This window comes from Papio anubis, chromosome 14 (genome assembly GCF_008728515.1).
Source record: "Papio anubis isolate 15944 chromosome 14, Panubis1.0, whole genome shotgun sequence".
In the NCBI taxonomy this organism is placed as follows: domain Eukaryota; kingdom Metazoa; phylum Chordata; class Mammalia; order Primates; family Cercopithecidae; genus Papio; species Papio anubis.
In genome coordinates this window covers 73,281,508-73,304,805 of record NC_044989.1, presented here as the reverse complement: position 1 = coordinate 73,304,805, position 23,298 = coordinate 73,281,508, and the positions used below count along the sequence as shown (strand labels likewise).

Sequence of the window (23,298 nt, the reverse complement as noted above, 5' to 3'; positions counted from 1 at the left end):
TGTGGGTTCCCCAAAATTTAATTGTTCCTGTGGTAAACTCTCCAAGTGCTCTATTTGAAGGTACCATCTGACTGATGCAAAGGTGTCCCCTTCCAGGACTGTCTCTGAAGGTGGGAGTAAGGCCCTCTGCTGAGTCAGGGGGAAGAGAGGTTTGGAGGGAGGGCAGCAGAGAACTTTTCAACAGGGCGAGGCCTCAGCTGAGGCTGGGACCTGAAACATCGAGGGGCGCCATCCCGCACACCTGCCTGCTGTCCTCATGGACTCAACTGCACGGGCGGGTGGAGAAGCAGGTTCAAGCAGGGTTTCAATTCTGCCAGACAGGTGCAACCAAGGAACAGTGGGACATGGGTGTGTCGGAAAGAGACCAGAGGGGGCTGTGGCCTGGGGGCCCCCACAAGGTGCCACACTGCTGCAGAGGGAAAGGAGCGAGCCAGTGAATGGGAAGAGCTCAGGGTTCGACGGGAAGACATCCGAATGTGTGATTTGAGAGAAGGCCCCATTCTGGGCTCTGATCATCCCTGAGAGAGGGTGGTGAGGGGGAGATGAGGGAATGAGAGGCTGGGATGCTAGGTGGGTTGTCCATGCAGACCCCAAGATCTGGGGGACAGGAAGACTGTAAGCCGTAGCCACAGCTTTTAACAAATGAGGGGGCATGACCGGGCCACGCAGCCACAGACGGCACACGTGCACAGCCGCACACATGCACAGCCGAACGCCCACAGGCACCCACACAGTCACACTCACGCGCACGCCCACAGCCCTCCCAGACACTCCAAACACCCTCACATGCACTCACCCTCACACACACCCTAGACAGCAGATGGGGCGCTCGGGTAATTGGTTAAACCTGTTCCGATGTCTGGCTCCGCCTTGGCAGCGCCCGTCTGACAGGAAAGCTGGCTGGGCCTGCACCGCTCAGCCTGCTGGCCGCCCCTCCCCTCCTCTCCCCTTGCCTGCAGGGATGCCCTGGAGCGGGGCTATAGCAGAGGCCTGTGGGCCTGGCCGGTTCCCTCTGGACAGAGCCTGGTTCACTTAGCCAGGGCGCCTTGATGCCTCTCGGGAAGCCGTCCCAGCACGTGTGAGGAGGCGTTGGTGCAAACCAAGTGCAGAGATGCTAGGAGCGTGAGCTGTACTGCTGCGAAGGCCATGGGGACGAGTCCTGGAAAGTTCCACGGACAAGAGGATGTGCAAAGATCAGTCCCTGAAGGTGAGGGTGTGGATGAGGCCACCAGGGTTCAGAACAGGCCCCCTGAGCTCCCTCTACTTCAGCCGAGCACAATTTGGAGCTCCTACAGGTGTTCATGATACCTCAGCTCACGAGTTCTGCAGGCCCCGGGAGGCCAGCCCAGCTGAGGGGAGTGGCTGACCTGGGCCCCCTCGGGGAAGGCCTGGCCACGCAGTGCCTGCACGCGGAGGCCACCAGCAAGCTACTGTCCGTGGGTCCTCACCCTCTGCAGGGCCCCTGCTCCCCAGGTGGGAGGAGCCGTTGGGGGAGGGAAGGGAGCAGCAGTCCTCGTCTTCTTCCCTTCTCGGCTGCATCTGTGTCTCTTCGAGAGAGACTTTGGTTTGTTCCCTGGAGAGGGCCCAAAAACTCCCAAATTAGCAAACCTGGCAAGCCCGCAGCTCAGAAAATAGTTCATCCTGATTCCATGTTTTTCAGGCTCACAGAAGCCTTTATTAATGAAGTCACAACACCAATATTTACCGTCTGCAGGGAGAGGCACAACATGGGGGGTGGATGGGAGTGCGGCAGGGACTCCCCGCCCCGCCCCCCGCAGGCCTGGCCTCGGGAGATTGGCAGGTTTCCTTGGATCCCTTCCAACCCTTTATTCGGATGACAGGGGGTGCTCTGCTGTGATCTTCCTGGACCCCCTCCCCGTACCAAGTGAGGCAGGATCTTGAGAGGAACAGCTCACCCTGTCTCTGTCCCCCACTGGGGCCAAAAGGATGACTCTTCCTCCCACCTTCCTTCCACACCTGGGCATGTGTGCTCCCAGAAGTGATCCCACCTGCTTGGCAGTGAGGGTCGCCACGTGGGTTAATCTGGATTAGGACTTTCAAGACGCGCAGAATGCATTCCTGACTGATGGAGGGAGAGGGGTGTTGGGATGGGACAAAGCCCTTTGGTTTCTAGCATTAACTGGACACAAGTGAGGTGGGCAGAGGCGGCGGAGGAGACACTGAGAGTGCGAGTGGGATCTGGGTCTGTGCTCCCAGCAGAACGACCTTATGTGCTTGGATCCCTGCGTGTGGCCCAGGCAGCAAGGCTGGGCCTCTGACATCTTTCCAGTGAGTTCAACATTGATCAAGCACCCGACATTCCAGGTGGGAAGAACTGCATGAGCGAAGGCACAGCACAGGGAAAACCTGTGGCTCCCTCAGGGACAGGGATGGGGATGCTGAAGCAAAGGGTACCAGGAGCAAGGCAAGAAGATGGGGCAGAGGGGCTCAGAAGGGGGTGACTCTGCCCTGTTTGGGTGCAAGGAAGAGAAATCTAGCTGCAGCATGGAGGGCCTCCTTTGAAGTGGGCCTCATCCTTGACATTCACAGAAACCTCCCTAGAGGAGCAGGGCCCAGGCCAGGCCAGTGGCACGAGCTGGGCAGGGGGGCAGCGGGGGGGCTGCACTAGGGAGGTGTGGTTGGGAAGCCAGTCTAGACTCAACCCACTAGATGGGAATGGATGGGGCTGGGGAAGAGGAGAGGAAGCTTGAGGAAGATTCCCAGGTTTCCTGTAGCTTGGGAAACTGTGTACATGGCTAATGCTTTTTGCCGAGGTGGGTGATCCTGGAGAAGCACAGATGGGAGGTGAGTCCTGCTGTGGATGTATTGGCTTTGAGGTGCTGAGGGGCAGGGGGTGGACCAGGCAGCTGGCTTGATGGGTCTGCAGCTCAGCAGAGGTCAGCTAAAGACACAGACCAGGGAGCCAAAGAGAAGTCCTGGAAGTGGATGTGAGCCCCCGAGGCAGAGGGCACAATGAGGAGGCAGGGAGAGCAAGGACTGACCTGGGGGTGGCCAGAGGTGACAAGGCATGGATGACACTGAATGAGCTCAGGCTGGAGGAGGAGTCAGAGCTACCGAAATGAAGGCAGAGCAGGGTGGGAGAATCCAGGAGGGCATGGCCAACAGATCGGGGAGCAGGTGAACCCAGACAGGAAGTGGTTGAGTTTGGCCACAAGGGAGTGGCCAGCGACTGTAGTTGGTGACTGTCAGCACCAGCAGAATGGTGGCATGGAGGCCAAAGAGCAGAGGTTTCATGAGCACATGGGAGGTGAAGAAGAAAGAGGGGTCTAGATGTCGTAAGGGAAAGACTTAGGAATGCAGATATGCTTGTCAGGAAACCTTCATCCTGACAAGTGGGACAAACAGAAGGGCAGGTGAACATAAGAGCTCAGCGGGTCCCAGCGCGTTGCTCTTTCTTGGGCTGAGGAGGCCGTGAGTCACTGGGGACTGGATGCAGGCTCAGCCTTAAGTCCTATCTCTGTAGTCTTAACCTGCCCAGGGGTTCCCGCAGGACAGGTGAGCATCCTGGTGGGCCCACGACTTCGGTCTGGAACCGTCAGCCTTTGTGAGTGGTGTTCCCTCCCCCAGACCCCAATCCTCCCTTCCTCTGGTTTCTCCTCAACGGGAGAAGCCACCAGAGTCTCTAGGCACAGGGAAGCACTGTCTCCCACTGAATTACCTGGGCCTGATTCCCACCCCTCAATATGTTAAGAAAGACCTGGGCCCGTCCTCCCTCAAGATACAGGGTGGCCCTTCCCTATGTCTAGCCTGTTTCTCTTGCTGTGGAGCTGGAGGTAGAGACCAGGGTCTCCCAACAAAAGAGAGGAGTTAATGAATTACCCTTGCCCCCCTCCACCAGTACCCCACCCGGGCTCCCAGGCCCTGAACGCATTTGCTCTACCAGCCCCCACTGGCCCTCAGAGCCGGAATCTACCACCCCAGGCTCTGGGGCTGGAGCTGGATGCCCGTGTCATTAAGAGAGAGACTTTTATTATTCCCATAGGGAAGGGAGACACTGGGGATCACTAAACTACAGTGGTGCCTGGAAAATAAATTAAAACAGAAACGCATCAAAACAAAAGGGAGATTGGAGACACGGAGAGCAGCTGGGAGGCTGCGGTGGCGGGCGGGCCCGCCCAGGCAGGCAGGCTCTCCGAGGAGAAGGCCAAGTGGTCCCAGGCCTCAGCCAGCCCATTGCTTGTCCCTCTGTCAATGGCAGCCCCGGACTTCAAGCCCTGTGGGGCCATGACTCCAGGCCTCCCCGAAGCCTGGCCAGGGAGTGGCCAGAGTCCAGCTTGGGCCCACGCAGGGGCCTGGCCAGCAGCAAGCAGCACTCTGCCCTCGTGGGTTTGTGGTGGCCCACCCTAGTCATTGGAGGTGACATCGATGTCCTCCCCATTGGCCTGCTTCGTGGCGATGCGCCACCGGTTGATGTGATGGGAGCCCTTCTTCTTCTGCTCGGACTCAGGCCCTTCCTCCTCCAGCTTCTGCCGTTTGTACTTTGTCCTCCGGTTCTGGAACCACACCTTCACCTGGGCCAGGGAGGGAGGGGCATGGATGAGAAACTCAGGAGGCCCCCAGAGCAGCCACTGGGGCCTCAACAGTCAGGCCAAGCTGAGAGCCTGATGGGAAGACCAAGGCTACATAGGGTTAGGGCCCCCAGGTCGGGGTCCCCTCTGGCCAGCTGCCCCCGTGGGTCTAACATTCACAGAAGGGGATGGCAGGGCAGGAAGAGGACACAGTGGGCCAGAGAGGAGGATGTTTTTCCTGTTCCTCTCAAATAAAGGGTCACAGAGCTGCTGCGCATCCCAGCTCCTCTAGCCCCAGCAAAGCCAAGCCCAGGTGGAGGAGCGCAGGCTCTGGAAGCTGGCAGACCTGGGACTCCACGAGTTTCTAGAGGAGAGATCATAATTGCTCCTTCACAGAGTGGATGTGAGTAGTAAATGAGGGAGCCTATGACCCACTGCGTGGGTTCCCATGAGCTCCCACAGGGCCTAAAGTGGACAGCACCCCATGGGCCAGCCCCATGCTCTTTTCCATACACAGAGGCAGAGTGGGCATGGTTTCATAACCAGGAGGTGGCGTTTATACCAAGAGCAGTGCCTGGACAGCCAGACTACCCCTGGGGGCACAGAACCCGCTGCTAGAGACTCCAACCTCACACACTGTGTGGTCTCCTTCTTCAGGGGAGGCTTTCTTAGCAACCTCATGTAGCTCTCTCCCACCCCTCCTCAGAAGTGGAGCTGTAGAGGCTGGAGCTGGGCAGGTGGGGGGCCTTGTCCCTCAGGTGCCAGCTCCTCAGGGTAGTGAGGCCTCATTCTCCTTGGACAGACAAGGACAGGGAGGAGGCGGGTCTGAGGACAGTGTTCTGCCCTTCACGGGCAGCTCCAGACCTTCTGTCCCCACAGCACTGGCTCCTGCAGCCCATCCAGATGTGGGAACAGGTCACACAAGGAACAGTCAGGAGAAGCCCAGGGGACAGAAGCGAGCTCCACTTTGAACCCAAGGAGCCCCCTCTTCTGTGTCTGGCAGTGAGAGCCCTGGCAAGGTATGGGGTGGGGTTCAAACAAAAACTGGACAACTATCCTCCATGTTGGAGGAGGCATGAGGCAGAGGACAGGTCTATGGTTCTAAGCCATGTCCTCCAGGAAGCCTCTTTTCCCTCCTCCTCCAGTATCTGTTCAGTGTCCAGGACACAGCCCTTAATGTCCTCTCATGCATAATCTGGGAGGCTTGTCCTGGCTCCTGGACTGGCCTTAGTGCTTGTGGGCTGTGGAGAAAGCCTTTATCTGTCAACTCTCCCTGACTCCGTGGTTCTTTACTTGGCTTTGCAGAGTCGGGCCAGACCCACACCGTCTTCAGTGTTGGCAGGAGGATCCTAGGTACTGATTCTCAGCTAAGTCCCTTCCCCCTCGGGACTTCAGTCCTTCATGCATAGAAGAAATGTTCTGGGGATTCTTGCAGTGCCAGGGCACCTCTTGGATTCTTGCCTCAGAGGGCCCCTGGGGGAAGAGGTGCAGAGGGCAGGCTACAAGGCCCGGATGGTTTCCAGGAAATGACAGCACATTCAAAAGCAAGTAGGTGTGGCCAACTGCAGCTGTGCAGACGGTGCTGCGTGGCAGAGTTGCGGGTGAGGAATGGTGGGTAGCCTCTTAGTTTTGGCAGCAGCAATGATGCTGAGGGGAGATCCTTGAACCCTGGGCAGGGCTGAGGGCAGGCCTCAGAAAGACTGCTAGGTCCAGCCCCTGCTCCCAGAGAACTGGGTAAAGCACAGGCCTTAGCCACAAGGCCAAGCAGTGCATCCAGAGGCAGACCTGGCCCCTGTGCCCTGCAGATGGTTTCATGCCCAGGAGGTGCTGCCCCTACACCCTTTCCAGGCAGTCCTCTCTGTCCCACCTACCCCAGGACCTCCCCTCACAGTCTCTTCTTGCCGGGACTTCCACTGTGCTATCTGCCCTGGTTTGAGAGCACTGATTTTAGAGCACTGGCACGGGGATGGGGGTAGCTGGCACTGAGTGCTTGCAGAGCAGCCAGCCAGGGTCTGGAAAGCTGGCCCAGGAAGGGTTGGTGCCCAGCCTCGATGGATGGAGTGAGGGCAAGGGGATTCTCCCCTCATTTCCAAACCCATAGCCTGGACATCTCACCTAGGCCGGCCGCCGGCCGTGGAGGATGGCGGAGGCTCTGGGCACAGGCTGCTGGACTCCAAGCCCACCTATCTTTGGGCGCAGGGCCACCTGGACCCTGGGTGGTTCTCAGCACAACCATTTGGCAGCAGCCTCGCCCCTGCCCCCCACCCTGGAGCCTGCTGTGACTGTGCCAGCCAGTGGGTGGGTGAGCTCACCCTGCCTCCTGCGCGTGACTCAGGGCCGGATGCAGGGCCGGGGCGTCATTCCTGAGAAGCCCAAGTGGGCTGGCCGAAGGTGACCGTCAGGTGATGCAGGCAGTACCAGGGACCAAGGGCCCTTTTCTGTACCTTTCTCCTTCCACACGCATTTCCAAGTGTCCTTCAGGAAGGAGACTGACGGTCACACTGGCCTGTAGTGGGATGGGCCCAGCATGCTGCCCTTGTCTAGCAACACTGGCTCAAAGAAGGAAAGCTTTGGATGGCGACTTCAGGCGCAGGATAGGCCAGAGGCAGCTTCCTAGGGCACCCAAGTGAAAGGTGATTCTGAGTATTTTCTCCATGAAAAATACTGGGGTCAAGTAGGCATCTCTCTAGAAGCAGGGACATAAACCCTCTCCCTGTGCAGCCTGGCCATCTTCCGGAGAACAGCCTTGGGCTGAGTGTCCAGATGCTGTTTACAAAGACTGCAATAACAGGGTGGTGCTTATGACTTCATAGCATTAGTGGAAACGCCAGGATGCACAGGGCTGGCACAGTGTGATCATAACCATAGAAAAACAAAATCTACACACGGGGAAAAAAGACTAGAAGGAAATGGACCCAAAGGGTGGGTGATGTTTCTTTCTTCTTTCTACTTTTCTGAATTTTCCTTAATAGATGATTGATAATGGTAGTTATTTTTTGCTGGGTAAAAGAAAAGGAACTGGGCTCTGAGGGTATTAGGAGATGAGAGTGACATTTCATGACCTCTCCAACCTACAGGCAACTCTGGATCCTCCAGACCCCCTTCCCTAGAGAACACAGGCCCTGGAAAGGAGCTGGATCATACGGTGTGGCTTGGAGGCTGGATCTGTCCTGCACATGCCTCCCCATCCCCAACACAAACACACTCCTCACCCCTCTCTAAGCCCCAAGGTACAGTTGGAATGTTGGCTGGAGGACCCCTTGCCCACTCTGACCTCTCTACTGTAGCAAGAGGTCCCTTGTGGTCTCCCAAGTCCTCACTTCACTGAACGTCTCAGTTTCTCAGAGGCCAGATCCTTCCAAAAGTCTCTGTTCTCCTGAGTTACCTAACCTGGAATACTCTCCTTAGCCTTCAAGACACTGACCTGATGTTCCTTGATGGGCCTGCCCCATCACCTGCCTGTAGTTCCTTAGTACCTCTTCCCAGTCTCGGTAACAGTGACCCCCACTGTGCACTAATTTACTTATTTACATCTGTCTCCTCACCACACTATGAGACTGGAGAACCAAAGTGGTATGTTAGTCCCAGTGCCCTGCCCAGAGGACATGTTCCATGTATAGTCATCTGGCTGGACAGGCCTATGCTCTAGGCAAGAGGTACGTGGGCCAGACCTGGAAAACAGGAGAAAATGAATAGAAGAGGGGCAGAATTCTAATCAGCAAAGGGTTTGAGAAGTGCTCAGTGATAGAGAGACGGGATCTTTTTCTTAGTTTTGTGGATACTTTTGCAAGAGGGCCAGTTTTTAATATTCCACATGGTAAATTGGATTGGCCACTTTTAGGGGAAGTTGGAGGAGGGAGACCTACTGCTGGGCGGAAGAAGGGTTGGCTTGAGTCAGGCAGAATGAAGAAGGTGAAACTGCTATGGATGAATGAATCAATTTGCTAGAGGATTGATCAATGTATGCATTAATGAATGAAGACATGCATGCAAGAACAAAGGGAAAAATGAACTAACAAACAAGCAAATATACAGCTCCAGCCAATATTTCAGAACTAATCAGACTTTACTTTGGAATAATCTATTTTGAATGAACGAGGTCTGGATCCCTTCTTTTTCACCACTCCTGCAAATGGAAAGGTCTGTGGCTCCAGGCCCCTGCACACTTTCAGGTGAATAAGTGTCCTGTCGTCAAAGATTTCAAATATCCCAGAATGGACAGGAGCCTGGAGACATCAATCAAGTCGCCCCTCAGCCTACTCTCTTCCCTGGGGACCCATTTCCTATCATTTGATCATGTGGGCTGTTCCCACTCTCGAGGTCAAGCCCAATGCCATGCTAAGTTCAACCTTCACCCCAGTAAGCTGAGGTCACCTCCAGCTCCCCACCAACCATAACCATAATATCCCTAAGCCTCCCTGTCTCCTCCTCTTTCAGCCCAGCCTGGACCCTTCCTCTCTCTCTCTCAGGGAGACATCATAAGATTTACCTCAGGACATGTCCCCAGTCCCAGCTCCTCACAGAACCACTCTAATCTCCTTTATCTCCCCCTCATCCTCCCACACAGGACTCCTAGAACATGAGATGCAGAAGTTCTTGAAGAAAAGCCAAGACTTAGACAAGAGATATGGACACACCGTGAGCTAGGAACAAATGTCTCTTGATTTCTTCCTAAAATTCAGGTCACTTGGATATCCCCCTCTTATCCATCCCTCTAAGGGCAGAACATTCCAGAGCAGGAAAGGACCCTCCAAATCCTCCTTTCCATGCCTCTGAGGGGAAAAAGCCATAGGCAGGTGACCGTAACTCCTGCCTCCCAAGATCTCCCTGCCTTGGACTCCAAGATGGTGGCTGGTCTGGACAGCTCCTGCTCTATCTTCATCTGCCTGCCTCAAACCCTCCCCTTCTTTCCCTCCAACGTAGGATCCTAAGCATTCCCCCAAGCCTTCCAGGTCTGAGGCCTCCCAGAGCCATCTTCTCAAGCATTTCTATCCTGATACCCCTCAGCCCACAGCTGTGACATCAAGGGGACCCTAGTCATTCATCCTGTGCATGCTTCACAAGTGTGCAAGCTTGGCACTTAGGCTTCATCACTCAGTGAGCAATCTTCAGAGCCACAGACCACGTTTCTGTACCCTTTGCCCTCACTGCTCAGCTAAACTCTAACCCAGACAAGGTCAAGAAACACCTGCTGATCTCTTCAGAGCAGAAGGAGTAGCTGGAAACACTGACCAGTTGATCAACCTGGAGCAACCAGGTGCTTTCTCTCACTTCCCCTAAAACTAACTTACCCCTACCCCCGACACACACGAACACACACTGAAGCATGCAAGATGCACTCCATGTCATGTGACTGCCTAATGGCATCCAGTGTGTACCTATGCTATCATCTGACCTTTGGGCATCAATCACATGAAGCCCGCTGGTGCCCCACATGGTGGGCAGGCACATGTTGCACACACCCATTACACATACTCATTAAACTTGAGCCTCTGCAATGACCCAGGCCCAGGTCTGCCCAACCAGCCACCAGGACTGAAGCTTAGACTGGTACCTTCTTGGTCATACTCCAGGGTGGCACCGAAGCAGTGAGGAACAAGTCATTAGAACCTGAAGGGAGAACTAGCCCTTGCCCAGGGCTCTTCCCTCACCTCCTAGATTGAGGCACTGGCCATCCCAGCACGAATACCCCACTCCCATTAAACATACATAGTCACCCAGGTTGCCCACCTCCCAGCACCCGGCTGAAGTTTTGGGAGTGCCTCTGAGCTCTGGATTAAGAGCTCACACACATACTGATCTGAGTAACCCTCCGAGAAGTTTTATCCACAAACTGGTATATGTGTAATTTAAATCAACAATCAGCTGTGAAAGTACACGGGAAAGATAGAAGGAGAGGGACAGGGAGGCAGCAGTGACAGCAGAGAGCAAGGGGAATGATTGATAAAGTCAGTGTGTATTTGTATGGGCAAAGAGAAATGTGCTCATTAATTCAATACATGTTTATTGAGCATCTACTCCATCCCGGGCACTGAGCTGGGTCCTGTGAGAAATAGACAGGCTTGGCCTCTGCCTCCCAGAGCTAAGATGCTCAGGCCTGTTACTCATCACGATCACCCAAAGAACTGTTTTTAAACTTTTTCCTGTACCCTATCCTGGACTTCCTAAGAGAATCTCCTGGGTGAGGCCCAGGAATCTGTATTTTAAGATCTCCCTGAGAGATGCATGCTGCTGGTCTACAGATGGATGTTTGGACATGGCAGATAATTAAGTAATAACAACAAAGTTTGATGCAAATCATGATAGGCAGGGGTTGTGTGGAGAGCTCTGAGAATGTGGAGGAGGGAGTGTACAGAAACACAGAGAAGTAGAATGTAGAGGAGCCACAGAAACTCAGGGCTAGAAAAAACCCTGGAATTTGTGTCATTCAATCTCACAATTACAGAAACCGAGGCCCAGACCCAGAGAGAAGACAAAGCCAGAGCTAATAAGATAATAGATAACCATTACCAGACATATGGATATACTGTTTGTCAGTTGCTAAATAGCTCGATGGAGATGAAGTTTGAGATGAATGATGGACACACGGAAGGTAAGATAGATGACAAAGATAATGAACAAATGGGTAATTAGTTCTTATTGTTAGGAAGAACATATAATTAATAGAAAAATCGGAAATATAAATTAGCCAGTTTTGGGGAGGCAGTTTAATGAGAGCAGACAGAAGTAGATGGCTAGATGTAAAACAGCCACGGGGAGGGACAGATTAGAGAGCTCTGAGAGACAGATACAGATATTAACAGTAGAAATGCATGGCAGGGGGGTTGATGGGGGTGACTGATGCCTGACAAATAGTTCATAGCTGGAAATGACAGGTAAGCTTGCCTGGTAAGTACCAAGAGGTGGATAGAGAAGTAGTTAATTATATAGCCTGGCTCCAAATGATAAGTTATGAGGGCAACAGAAAGGCAATGTTGATGATGGAAACTGCATAAGGCAGGAAAAACACTGGACTAAGAGGACACCCAGGTTTGGATCTTCTTATGCTTCTAATCCAACATACTACCTTAAAGGGAAGGGACTAGGGACGGGGATTAATATTATTTGAGCTCAGATGAGGTACTTTAGTCATTAAACAACCTATTTTCTCGATGAGGAAACCAGAGCTCAGAGAGGTTAAGTGACTTGCCCAGGGTTACACAGTTAAGTTAGCAGGGAGGCAGGTATTTAAAATCGTGTTTGCCCACCTGGGAAGCTCTGCCCAATCCATCTCTCCATCTCAGGGTCTTCACCAGGAAGGACAGGCTGCCACGGGAGATTCCTCAGGCTAAAACCTCCCCTCATTCTTTTTGTTGTACCATATGCAAAAAGCAGCTCATTTACAGATGGGAAGAAGATTAACCCTAAGTTTTGATAGTTAATGAAGCTGGATACATTTATGTTATTCTATCTGGTTTTGTTTTAAATATATGTTTGAAATGTCTCATAATAAAAATGAAAGAAACAATCAGTCCGTCTACTAACTGGCATTGTTAGGAGCAAATATTGACAGGCATCTAGGTTCAGTTTGAAAGAGAGTTAATTAAAAATGCTCTCACTGAGCTAAAAAATTGAAAGTTTAAAAACAATGACATTATTTCAACAAGTGTTAATCTGTGGGTGGTAGGATTAAAAACCATTTTTGTTTTCTTACACTTCTGCAATTAAAATTTAATAAATATTACTTTTTAAATGAGGTTAATTATAAACACCATTCTTAAACTAACACCTTGTTTCAAACAATAATTTTAAAACACTGCCAGAAGGGAAAAGGGAGTGTTATTTTATTAACTTATATTTTAAAAACATATCTTTCTTTGAAACGTTTTTAAATTAACTCTTGTTTTTTAAGCTTTTCCCCTGCAGTTAGAACAGCCCAGCAAGCATGTCTGAAAACGCACGGGTCCTGCCTCTGACCCATGAGCGATTTGTAGATTGTTAAGTGGGGCATCAGATATGACAATAGATGCCAATAATGCCACCAAAGGAGGAGAGGGTGAGGTCCGCCGAAGAAAGCTGGGGATGAAGTTTGGGTCTAGGCTCCCTCACTAAGCCCCCTTCCTACTCTGGCTGCTAAAGGGAGGCTCCGGCTGCCCCCCATGCCGGGCATTTTCTCACTGCCCGGGACTTGGGAGGGGACGATGGTGTAGTAGGGGCGAGACCACGAGGAAAAGGGGAGCGGAAGGTGAAAAGTCAGCCGGGAGGTAGCTGGGGGACCGTGGAGCTGGCCTCTCGCAACTCTGGGAGCCGGCAGGCACGCAAGGCCCATCCAGAGACTGAAATCCAGCTCCAGGGCAGCAGCTAGGCTGAGGGTCGCTGAGCCCCACTCCAACACGTCGGACCCGGGTGGACCAGGAGCTTATGCAGTGATCCCCAGGCAGCATTTATTTATGGCAAAGTCTACTTACAATGAACCCAAATCCACCTCCCTATAACTTTCATCTAATTCTTTAATTTTTTCCCTTAAATTAATGATCATTTACAAAAACACTACACGGTAATTGTTAATTTCACTCAGTTCAAGCCCAGACGCCGTTGGGGTTTATTCCTTCTCCCATTCGACAGCCTTTCCAGTGATTCAGAGCAGCCCCTGAGTACCCGGGGTCTATTTCCCCCCATGCCCAGGCCCCTCAGATGCTCTGCGCGCGCACACCGTGGCTTCCACAGCCCTACCAGACGGCCTGGGCCGGATCAGAGGAACCCTCGGGCCCCAAGCAGGGGCTGGCCCCTCCCTGGCTAAGCCCCTCTATTGGTAGTCTGAGGACACCTGGGCTTTCTCCCCAGACCCTCCCTTGCCTGGTGAGCAGCCAAGGCCCCGGAACAGCAGCAAAGCCAGTGCGGACTGGCTCCCCGCAGGACTATGAGCGCCCCGGCACAGTGGCGGGAAAAGGGCTGCAGTAATTCCAGGGCTGGGGCCAGCTCCAGTGGCCTTGGTGCTGCCTGCGCTGCCCTCTCCCCAGGCGACCCGCTTCCTCCAGAGAATCTGGTCCCTCTGTGAGGAGCTTTGGGAGCCGGGCTCGGGATGCAGTTTGCATTTACTCTGCCTCCTGCTAGGTCCTTAGCGCTTGACAAAAGTCCTGCGGCCTCAGCAGGCTCCAGGAAGGGGCTCTAAATTAGACAGGCTTGACTGCAGCGCCGCGAGGAAGGGGGGCTTTTTGGAACCCAGTGGTGCTGGGATGGGGTGGGCTCAGGGCCTCTCCTGCACCCGCGCACCCTCACCTCGACCTGGGCTCCGGGCGCTGGGCAGGCCGCGACCGGGGGTGATTACCTGCGTCTCGGAAAGGCTGAGACTGCCGGCCAGCTGCTTCCGCTCGGCGCCCACCACGTAGTGGTTCTTCTCGAAGGCGCGCTCCAGCCGCAGCAGCTGCGAGGGCGAGAAGGCCGTACGGATCCGCTTGGGCTTGCGTGCGAAGGGGCCGTGCAGAAGCAGCCCGTCCTGGGGCACGTCGCTGGCTGCGGCCCCGCCGCCGACGGCAACACACGCAGGTACAGACAGAGAGAAGGGGCGCCGTGAGCCGGGGCCCGGCAGAGCCCGGCCTCCCGCCCTGCTCCCACGCGCCCTGCCCTCTCTATTCCTTGACACGCACACACACGCCATTTCTCCCTTTGCCCTTTGGCCGCCCCCTCCCTAAGTCCACTCCCCTCCTCGACACCTCCCCACATTAGAGAGCCACTCCGCGGGGGTACGCGGGGAATAACAGCACTCCAGATCCCTCTGTTAGGCCAAGAGATGGGTCCAGGCCGGACAAGGCGCCGACTAGCCCAAATCCACAATGCCTGGGGCAGCGGAAGAGGCCAAGGGGTGGCGAAGAAAAGTCCCTTGGCTCTCTTTCTCCGTCCTTTCCCAGAGGCGCTGCCCTGGCCGCCAGTCCCAACGATTTGCTTTTAGTTAACTGGTCGCAAAACATCTCCCTCCAAGAGGACCCAGGGTAGAGGCAGAGCCGGGGGTCAGGAAGGTGATAAGGGGAGCAGCGGTGTGCCAGGCACACCCTTGCCAAACACAGATTCAAGAACTAGAAGGTACCCAAGGAGCAATCCCTTCACACCTGCTTGCACTAGTCTTGCGGCTGAATGCTCAGGCTACTAGCTCATTAAAAACTCCTGCTAGCAGGCTCTAGCTCTGTCTTGCAGAGGGTATAAATAGGCCAGTGGCTAGGTCAGTGGTCCAGGCAGCACCTGCAAGTGGAAAGTCAGGCTTCTTCTTCCCCTTTCTCCACCTCTCTCTCCTCCAGGCCTTGGCTGTCCAGAGACCCAGCCTTTAGAGTAAGCCCCCAAACCCCTACCCCAACACACACACTGGAGACTCCAAGTACTGTCTGGTGGGAAAAGCTTCATCCCTGCTTCATCCCTGAATAGTCCCTTGCTAAAGAAACATGTGTATAAATATCTAGATGTCATCTTTCTCTCTAATATATATAGATATAGATATATTGGTTTCTGCATGGGCGTGTGTAAATATATGTTCCAGCCTCCCTACTGTCTTTTTTTCCCATCTACTGTATAGGATTTTTAGAGTGTGACTGTCCCTTAGCAAATGTTGGCCAGCATAGGGACTCAGCTCCCACATGCAGGAGGAAGGGATAACACTGGACTGGATGAAGCTGGGGTAGGGGAGATGGGGTCAGAAACTATCAATGCCAAAACAAGCCTCTACCCACAGCCCCTGTCTCAATGAACCCCCCCCCCCCCCCGCCCCGCGCCCCGCAACTAGGCCCTCACATAATCTCTGGCTTGGTTGCACATGCTAACAAGACTCAAAACAGGCCCTGACAAAATCACCCATGGATTCTCATGCAAGGGCACATAACAGCCTCCTGACGCACCAACAACACAGAACTCTAGATGGAATATTTTGACAGAATTAGCTCTTGGGACTGACTGATCCAATTAATTTCTTCAGAGATGGCTACTGGTTGGACTTGATTTGACCTGTTGTTTTGCTCTAAGACAATCACCTGGATAATTCAGTTAACATCTCCCATCTCTGGAAACATCTATGTAAGTGAAGCAAAAGCACATAATTGAGATGCTGTAGCTAAAACTCTCCAGGTAACTGTATTGGTGGAACTTGCCTGACCTTACTTACTCCAAGTCTCTGGGCTGTGGATACCTAAACAGGCCAAGTTTTTGCTGGAGTTTTCTGTGGAAAAGAGTTGCTAGGATTGTGGGGTAGTGCCTGGGAGGGGTCAGTCAATAACCTCCAGTCATCTTATCAATTTCAACTGGTTGGATCTGTGCGGCCACAAAAATGGTGGGACCACATCACAGGGAGATGGGTGAGGGACACCCCATTTGGTTATTCAAGTGGGGGCAGATCTAGGGCCCTCGGATCTGACTGAAGGAAGAGAAGTTTCACTTGGGATAGTGGAATAGACAGATGGTCAGGGAAGGTGGTCTGGCAGAGATGAGTAAAGAGCAGAAAAATATGGAGCCTGCTCCAGGTGGGGAATAAGGAAGATTAAAGTCTCGGGGGTGGGGCCAAGTGAGGTAGGCCAGGGAAAGGTGGGTGGAAAGCAAATGCTTCTTGTTGACGTTAATAACTTGCCTCAAAAAACAACATTGTTATGAACCTGGGTGAAGTCCCAGTAGTGGTTTCCTCTGGACAAATGAACCAGAGAGGGAGAGAGAAAGCCTAGCTCATCCCAGCATTGGCAGGGTTTGGCCTCAGCTGCTGGGCTGGCCCAGGTTGGTCAGAAGTGAGGCTGCAGTGTGGAAAGCCCAGTAAGTGTGTGTGAATAGGATGCAGAGGTGTGAAGGGCAGTGTGGGGCTGAGGAAGCAGGTTTGCAGTCTGCCCCAGTGTCTGTCACTTAGTGACTATTTTGCGATTCTGTGGTATATGTCAGTCACCTGAGTGGTGGAGTGCTCTGTGTTTGTCTTTATAAACCCAGATGAGAGGATGAAGGCAACAAGCTTCTGTCCCAACATATATGCCCCTTTGCCTCAAGTCTGGTTATTTTAGGGGGATGCTAGGTTGCTTTGGGTCTACTTTACTGAGAAAATGGGCCCAGGTCATTGTCATGTCCAGTTGTGGTAGATAGCATGTCTCCTAAAGGGTATATTTACATGCAAGTGCAAAAACACAGGGGTCCTTCTAACCCCATCACAGAGAAGCAGGAGACTGCAGGATGAGTCAAGATGCTAAGTGATGACAGGTTATTTAATTCCAAAAGAATAAGGACATTTCCCTGTTAGAAAGCGGATGTTCAGTACAACACCAAACATCCTGAGAAACAGATCAATTGCTACATGTTTCCGCAAAGACAAGGGTGATGCCTTAGGTGCCCAAGTACCTGTACCCACCCCCCTCCCGACCTGTGGGAAGGAGGCCTGAACCACCCCTACCAAGGGTTCAGTTTCCCTTGCCTGGACTACAAGGGCAGAACAAACTTGGGGCTGGAGTGCGGCCTGTTTGGACGCAGTAATTCCGGGCTGTGAGAACGGGCTGTCAGTTTCGGACTAGGACAGTTAGCAAAGTGGAAAGGGACTGGTATGGCCTTCCCTGGAGCTAGGGAAATGAATACCCCTCTCCCCCCACCCCCGGCCTCCCTACCCCTCCGATTTTTCTACAGTCACTCTTTTAGGGCCCCTTCAAGGCAATGGCTGGGAACTAGCACTAGGAACTCCCAGGAATGAGGCGGCTGGAGGTAGGAGCTGGGGATCCGAAGCACCCGGGTCCGAACTGCAGTCTTCGAGCTGCAGTCTTCGCTGGAGAGGCCGCCGCCGGCCGGGGGCTCAGGGCCGGACGGCTGGGCGGAGGGCCCTAGGGCTAGGAGAAGGAGAGGCAGGACAGGCGGCGGAGATAACCTCATTCCCCGTCCTCCTGCCAGAACAAAGGCGACCTTAGAAGCTCCGGCCCATTGTCGTTGCGGGTCCCAGGGCGCTGGGTCTCTACACCCCCCTCCCGGCGTTGCTCCTAGACCCAGAAAGTTCCTGATCTCGGGGAAACAGTACCGAAATGCGGCCCACTCCTGGTCTTCGCCGGCTCCTCCCCTTCGGGCCTCGCGAGCGGCCCCGACCTTCGGGGTCCAGGACGATTCCGCATTCGCTTTTCCCCTTCCACCACCTCGGTTAGCGGAGACGCCGCTTCCCTGCGCGCCGGGACCGCGCCGCCCGAGCGCTGCGCACAGAGCGCAGACATGTTCCTTTTCGTTCGTGTGGGGTTTCGTTTGTTGCATTAAAACGGGGCTGAAATGAGCATCGCTGAGACCCGGTTCTCTAGAAAACGCGGCGCCGGAGGGCCCGAGACGGCTCGGCTCCCAGCCCCGCGGCCTGGCCGGGACTGGAGGGCGTGGAGCCGCCGGGGAGCGCGTCCGTCTGCAGCGGCGACGATGGACCGCGAAGCCACAGCGCTTCAGGGTTCGAAAAGTGCTTCAGTACCCAACGGATTTCCGGGTCTGAAAATGCAGCCACACTTGGCTCCATCTCCGCGTCCAGACTCGGTTCTTGAGAGAAAAATTCAACTGTTTGTGCAACTCGATAACGTACCCGCTGGGGCTGATGGCTCAGGAAGCGGCGGCAATTTCCAAGAGGGTTTTGCGAAGGATTTATCCGCCTCGCCTCGCCTGGCTGGAGACGCTCAGAGCTGGAGCTGGATTTTTCTCGAGGCGCCCCCGGCCCTCGGCGCCCGGAGGCGGGAACCGCGGTGCGGAGGGCGTCAGGGGCTGGATTCGAAGCCGAGGGTGCGGCCCAGGATGCCGCCTCCGGACAAGCTGAACCCCTGGAGGCCACAGCACTTAGGAGCGGCCCCGCCCTCTCCTCCGAACCCCTAACCCTCCACCAGCCTCCAACCCGCCAGCCCCTCGGCCGCGGCGGCCCGCCCGACCGCCCCAACTACAACTTGGCCCTTGGGCGCCAGGTTTTGAGACCCAGGCTTCGGATCGAGCCCACGGAGGACCAGGGTAGATTGCTCAATTTTGAAGACATTCTCATGTTATCGGTAAACATTTATTTTTAAGTGGCAGAAACTCTTGCCCAAGGCAGATGACATTGTAGGCATTTTTGTTTTTTTCGGATTTGGATTTGGGCAAGTCTTTGAAATCTTCAAAGAGGAGACAAGGCTGCCCACAACCATTCTTATTCTAGTAATTACATTCTCTGGTTTTGTGGGATCTGCCAAGTCAGGATCTACTGGCCAGGTGGGACTGAAAAAATTGCCTGACAAATCGGGACCCGGGAAAGCGGTTTTCTGTGAAAGTTAATGTCAACAGATAATTTTCATTTTATTATCTAAATAACTGTGCCAAACATCTAATTGACTGTAGACATAGACTATTGACCGTCACATTAGCTCCCGGAGCCGAAGCTCCAGCCATGTCCCTTTCATTTGTTTCTCTAAAAGCCGGGTTACCTAGCTCTGAGCCATAGACCCTTCTCACAAGGCTGCGGTCTGGTCTACACTAACAAAATAAAACTGGAAACTAAAGTGATGACTGTACAAATCAAGGCCACTCTTTAAAATAAAATTTAGAAAAAGAAAAAAGAAAAGAAAAGAAAAGAAAAACAAACTCCAACAAATTTCAAGGAAGAAAACGAACTCCAACAAATGCAACTCTCTTTTCTCGGGGAAAGACAAATAATTGAAACGTGTCTCTGTGTGTGTGTGTGTGTGTGTGTGTGTGTGTGTGTGTGTGTAAGGCCACTGGAGGATCTTTATTAGCAAGCCGATTGCTGGGTGCAAACTCCGGGGTTCGGACGGGCTACGACCTTAAAAGCCCTCTGCCCCCGCCCCCTGCCCGGGAAAACTGTCCTCGGTACTCCAGCAGCCGGGTAGGCTCCCTCCCAAAGGCGACGAGCAACGGCGCAAGCCAGTTTGCTTACTGCAAACCTTCCCCACCTTGGGTAAGAGAGGCACGTGTGACTTGGAGAAGTCGGGCCAAGGTTGCCGAGAAATATCCCAAGACAGCCGGGCCCTCCACGCTGAACATTAACTCTCCGACTCGCCCTCCCCGCTGCCCTTGCTTCCCACAGAACTAGAGCACGCGGATGGACTTTTCCCGGCCCTGACGCGCCAGCGAAGGCTGAAGTCTGGGAGGTGGTGGTGGACGTGCGAGCGATGCGTGGTGCCAGGTCAAGCCGGGTGGAGGGAGAGCGGGAGCAGTTGTACTCTGGGCTAAAACTGGCTCAGCCGGGAGAGACAATTGGGCAGGCCGTGGCGAGGGCCAGCAGAGGCTCCGACAACGCGCCTGGGCTTGCGTCCGAACTGATATATTTTCTAGAAAAGCCTGGAGGTCTCCACCTGCTTTCCTGGGAGGGAGACCAACGCGGCAGAGGCGCGGGTAGAGCCCGCACGGCTGTTCCCTGCTTGGAAATCTACCTCCGCGGACCTGCAGCCTTTCCAGCAGTAACTTCTGAACGGCCCCGCGCGCCCCCGAGCCTCCCCCGCATCGCCGCAGCGCGGGCGCCGGCCGGCCGCCTCGGCGGGCACAGCGTGGGCACTCACCCTGGAAGCGGTGGCCGAAGAAGCGGTTCCGCAGGACCCAGGGGTAGAAATGGAGAGGGTCCCGGTGCTGGGCGCCGAAGAAGGAGTGCGGGGGCTGCAGCGGGGAGGCGCCCAGCTGGTGCGCCGGATGCACGGTCAGCGCGGGGTGGTTCATGGCCTCGGGGAACACGAGCTCTGGCCCACCGTAGAGCGAGCGGCCCGCGCCCGCGGCGGCCGCGGCAGGGAAGCCACTCACGAAGGCCGCCTCCGCCGCGCTGGGGTGAGGGTAGTTGAGCGCCGTGGGCCGGAGCGGTTCCTCAGAGGCGGCCGCCGCCAGGAGATGGGAGCCCGCGCCCCCGCCGCCAGTGCCCCCGCCGGTGCCGCCGTCCTTGGCCACCAAGGACTCTATGGTAAAGCCGCGCTTGGCCGCGGGCTGGAACATGGTCGCAGCCGCGGGAGCTGTGCGAGGCAGCCGGGCTCTGGGGAGCGCTCCGCGTCCTGGCGCCGCCGCCGTGCGGGGTGTGCACCCAGCCAGGCACATGCACACCCGCCCGCACCCCTCACCTCCCACGCCCGCCCGCTTGCGCTCGGCCCCCGCGGGCGAGCCAGGCGCGGAGCGGCGAGGGGTGTGTGAGCGAGCGAGCGCGGGGTCCGGCCACAGCGTACAGCCAGGCGCGGCGGCAGCTGCGGCGGAGCGGGCAGCTCCAGGCGCCCGCACAGGCGCGGGCTCCGTGCGAGGCTGCGAGCTGCCGGTAAGGCCCGAGGGCTGAGCCCGGCTCCCTCCTTTCGGAGTCCCGCTGGGACCGACCCCAGCCCCCGGTGTCCCCGCACTGCCCTGCCTGGCCCCACCAGCCCAGCGCTGCGAGGCGCGAGTTAGCGGGCACCTGCCCCGCGCTCGCCCATTGGCCGCCGCTCACCTGCCCCAAGGTGGGGGGCGGGGCGGGGCGGGGCGAGGGACTGCGGGTGGGGAGGGAGCCCGCAGTCGGAGGCAAAAGCCGGACTGGAGCCTTCGCGGGGAGAGTCAGGCCTCCTCCTCCCCTCGCCACTGGCTTCTCCTCGCGACTCCGCCCTTTAGCTGAGTCTGGTGGCCGCTGCCGCCGTCTCAACCCACGCGGGAACCGAAGAAGGCGTCCGAAGGGCCTGGGGGTAAACTCCAATCCCCGCCTCCCCGGTGTGTAGCTCAGCCTAACTCTCCCATTCGTCCTGGGATATCGTTCCAGTTCTCAAAGAACTTGGATCCGAGAGGAGGGTGGATGTTTGGGGTCCAACATATTGGTTTTCCCGAAAACCAGCTTTTTGCTCTCCTGCTCTCCGGGACTCTCCCACTCACCCACTATCGGCCTCCTGGGCCGCGGTCTGAAGCTGCGGCCTTGTTCCTGAGGTTTCGCGTTTTCTGGATGTCACGGGGGACAGCTCTGGAAAGGGGACGCTCACTGCCTTCACAAGGGGCCAGACGGGGCATTGCGCGGGAGAAGCCGCCGAAGCGGTCCCACTGCAACCCTCCAGCTGTTCGCGGGGCTGGAAGCAGCTCCTGTGCCCGGCTCGGACCGGGACGGCGGGCCTCGGCACTGGGCGATCCACCTCCTCGCCTTCTCTGAGGCTCGGGGGGGCTCAAGTGTCGGCGGGCCGGACCAGGCCAGGGCCTCGGAGACACTGTGGCTTAAATTGAAGCTGTCCAAGTAGCCGCAGCCCATCCCAAGAGAACACGCCGGCCGTCAGGACACGCAGAGGCAGCCTGACCTCCCTCGACCTTCACCTTCCACCTGCAACCGCGGAACCGCGGACGACTCTGCTCCGGCCAGTTTTTCCGGGTTGCGGACGAATTCCCTGGGGGCAGTTCTCATGACTGGCCGTGAGAGCCGGAACTCCGCAAACTTTCCCACCCCGACCTTCCAGGCCGCAGAAAGGCAGTGCTCCGAGGCCTAGGAGGGCGCGGGCAGCGGTGGGGAGGCTGGGACCTGGACCTTGCCAGCGCACTGTGGAGAGGAAGCCGCAGAGAGTTCCGCTTCCTCGCCGCTGCCGGGGTCCATCCTAGCGGCCTGAGCGCCGCCCAGGCGCGCAGATCCGGGCTGGGCCTCCTGACGCCCCAAGGCCACGGGGTCCACGCGCCGCGCAACTCTGCAGGGACTCCAGGCCGGGTCTTGGCAGCGGCCCGCCTGAGCGCCAGGAGCCTTGGTTTGGAGAGCGCTCCGGGCGCCCCGGCCGCCACAAAGCGGGTTAAAGTCTATTTTCCACTCGACTGCTCCGAAAAGCCCCCGCGCGCCGACGCCGTTCCGGCCCCCTTGGACGAGGTGGGGAGGGGCGGCCAGGGGCGGGGAGGCGAGGCGGCCGCACCCAGCACTCCTCCGCGTCCTGGGAACCCCGGGGCCTGGCACGGCGGAGACACCGCAGAGGCGCCTTCGGAAGGAATGATGGAATCAGTGGGGAGCGCGGGTGTCTCTTTTGCTGGCCTCTCGGGAGATTTCCGGCTTTCTGTGATGGTCTTTTCCTCTCGTTTCTGTCTCAGGCTCTTTATTTTCCCCCTCTCTTGCCTCCCGGCTCCCCTCCCTCCCGACTTTTCCTCCTCTGATTCCTTCCCCCTCCTCCTTTTCACCACCCTCTGTCTGGGAAAAGGGGAAGCGCCGCCGAGTGGGGGACCAGGACCCGACCAGGCCGTATCTCTAAGGGGGCGGGGGTGCGGAGCTGGGCAGAGGTACAGAAGATTTTCGTTCCATATGGAAGGAGACAACGACGGGATTTTGTTGGAGCAAGGTTCCCACAGGGATGCGGGTTCAGTTGGATAAACGTTGCCTGGGCCTGTGCTCTGCGGCGACAGAGCAAGTGCTGGGGGCTGAGACAAGACGGGAGCCCAGCAAGCTGAACCCGGCCCCAGGGCCTTGCACTCCTAGCCTGGTAATGAATCCCAACCGTCCTGTCGCAGACCCCCGCCTCCTACCCCCACCGCAAGGCTGGCTAGGGGCCGCGAACTTGTTTAACTGGGCAGGTAGAGGAGCTTGGAATCTACCCACCGTCCTAGACTTGCATCTACACTGGCCACCTCCTTTCACTCATGTGGCTCTGGGTGTACTTGTTCATATCTAAATCGATAGACCTTTTATTACACCACCTTCCCTTGTGAGGCTTTCAAATGCTGACATTTCTATTCGGGAGGCTGAGGCAGGAAGATCTCTCGAGCCCAGGAGGTCGAGGCTGCAGTGAGCCGTAATCATACCACTGCACTCCAGCCTGGGCGACACAGGGAGATCCCATCTCTAAAACAAACAACAAAAAAGTTGACATCCAGTTGTCTGTCATTAACTCCACTTTACAGA

The 23,298-nt window shown here is 55.8% G+C and overlaps 1 protein-coding gene across 1 annotated transcript; it reads right to left on the bottom strand.

Moving 5' to 3' along the window:
- Window positions 1-3,970: 3,970 nt before the first annotated feature.
- Window positions 3,971-22,502, bottom strand: EMX1 (empty spiracles homeobox 1). The gene is made up of 3 exons (XM_003908806.5): window positions 20,009-22,502; window positions 13,837-14,021; window positions 3,971-4,532 (listed from the first exon to the last, which is right to left on the bottom strand). The coding sequence occupies exons 1-3, from the start codon at window positions 20,526-20,528 to the stop codon at window positions 4,365-4,367; spliced, it is 873 nt and encodes a 290-aa protein (XP_003908855.1). The 5' UTR covers window positions 20,529-22,502; the 3' UTR covers window positions 3,971-4,364.
- Between the last annotated feature and the right edge of the window lie 796 nt (window positions 22,503-23,298).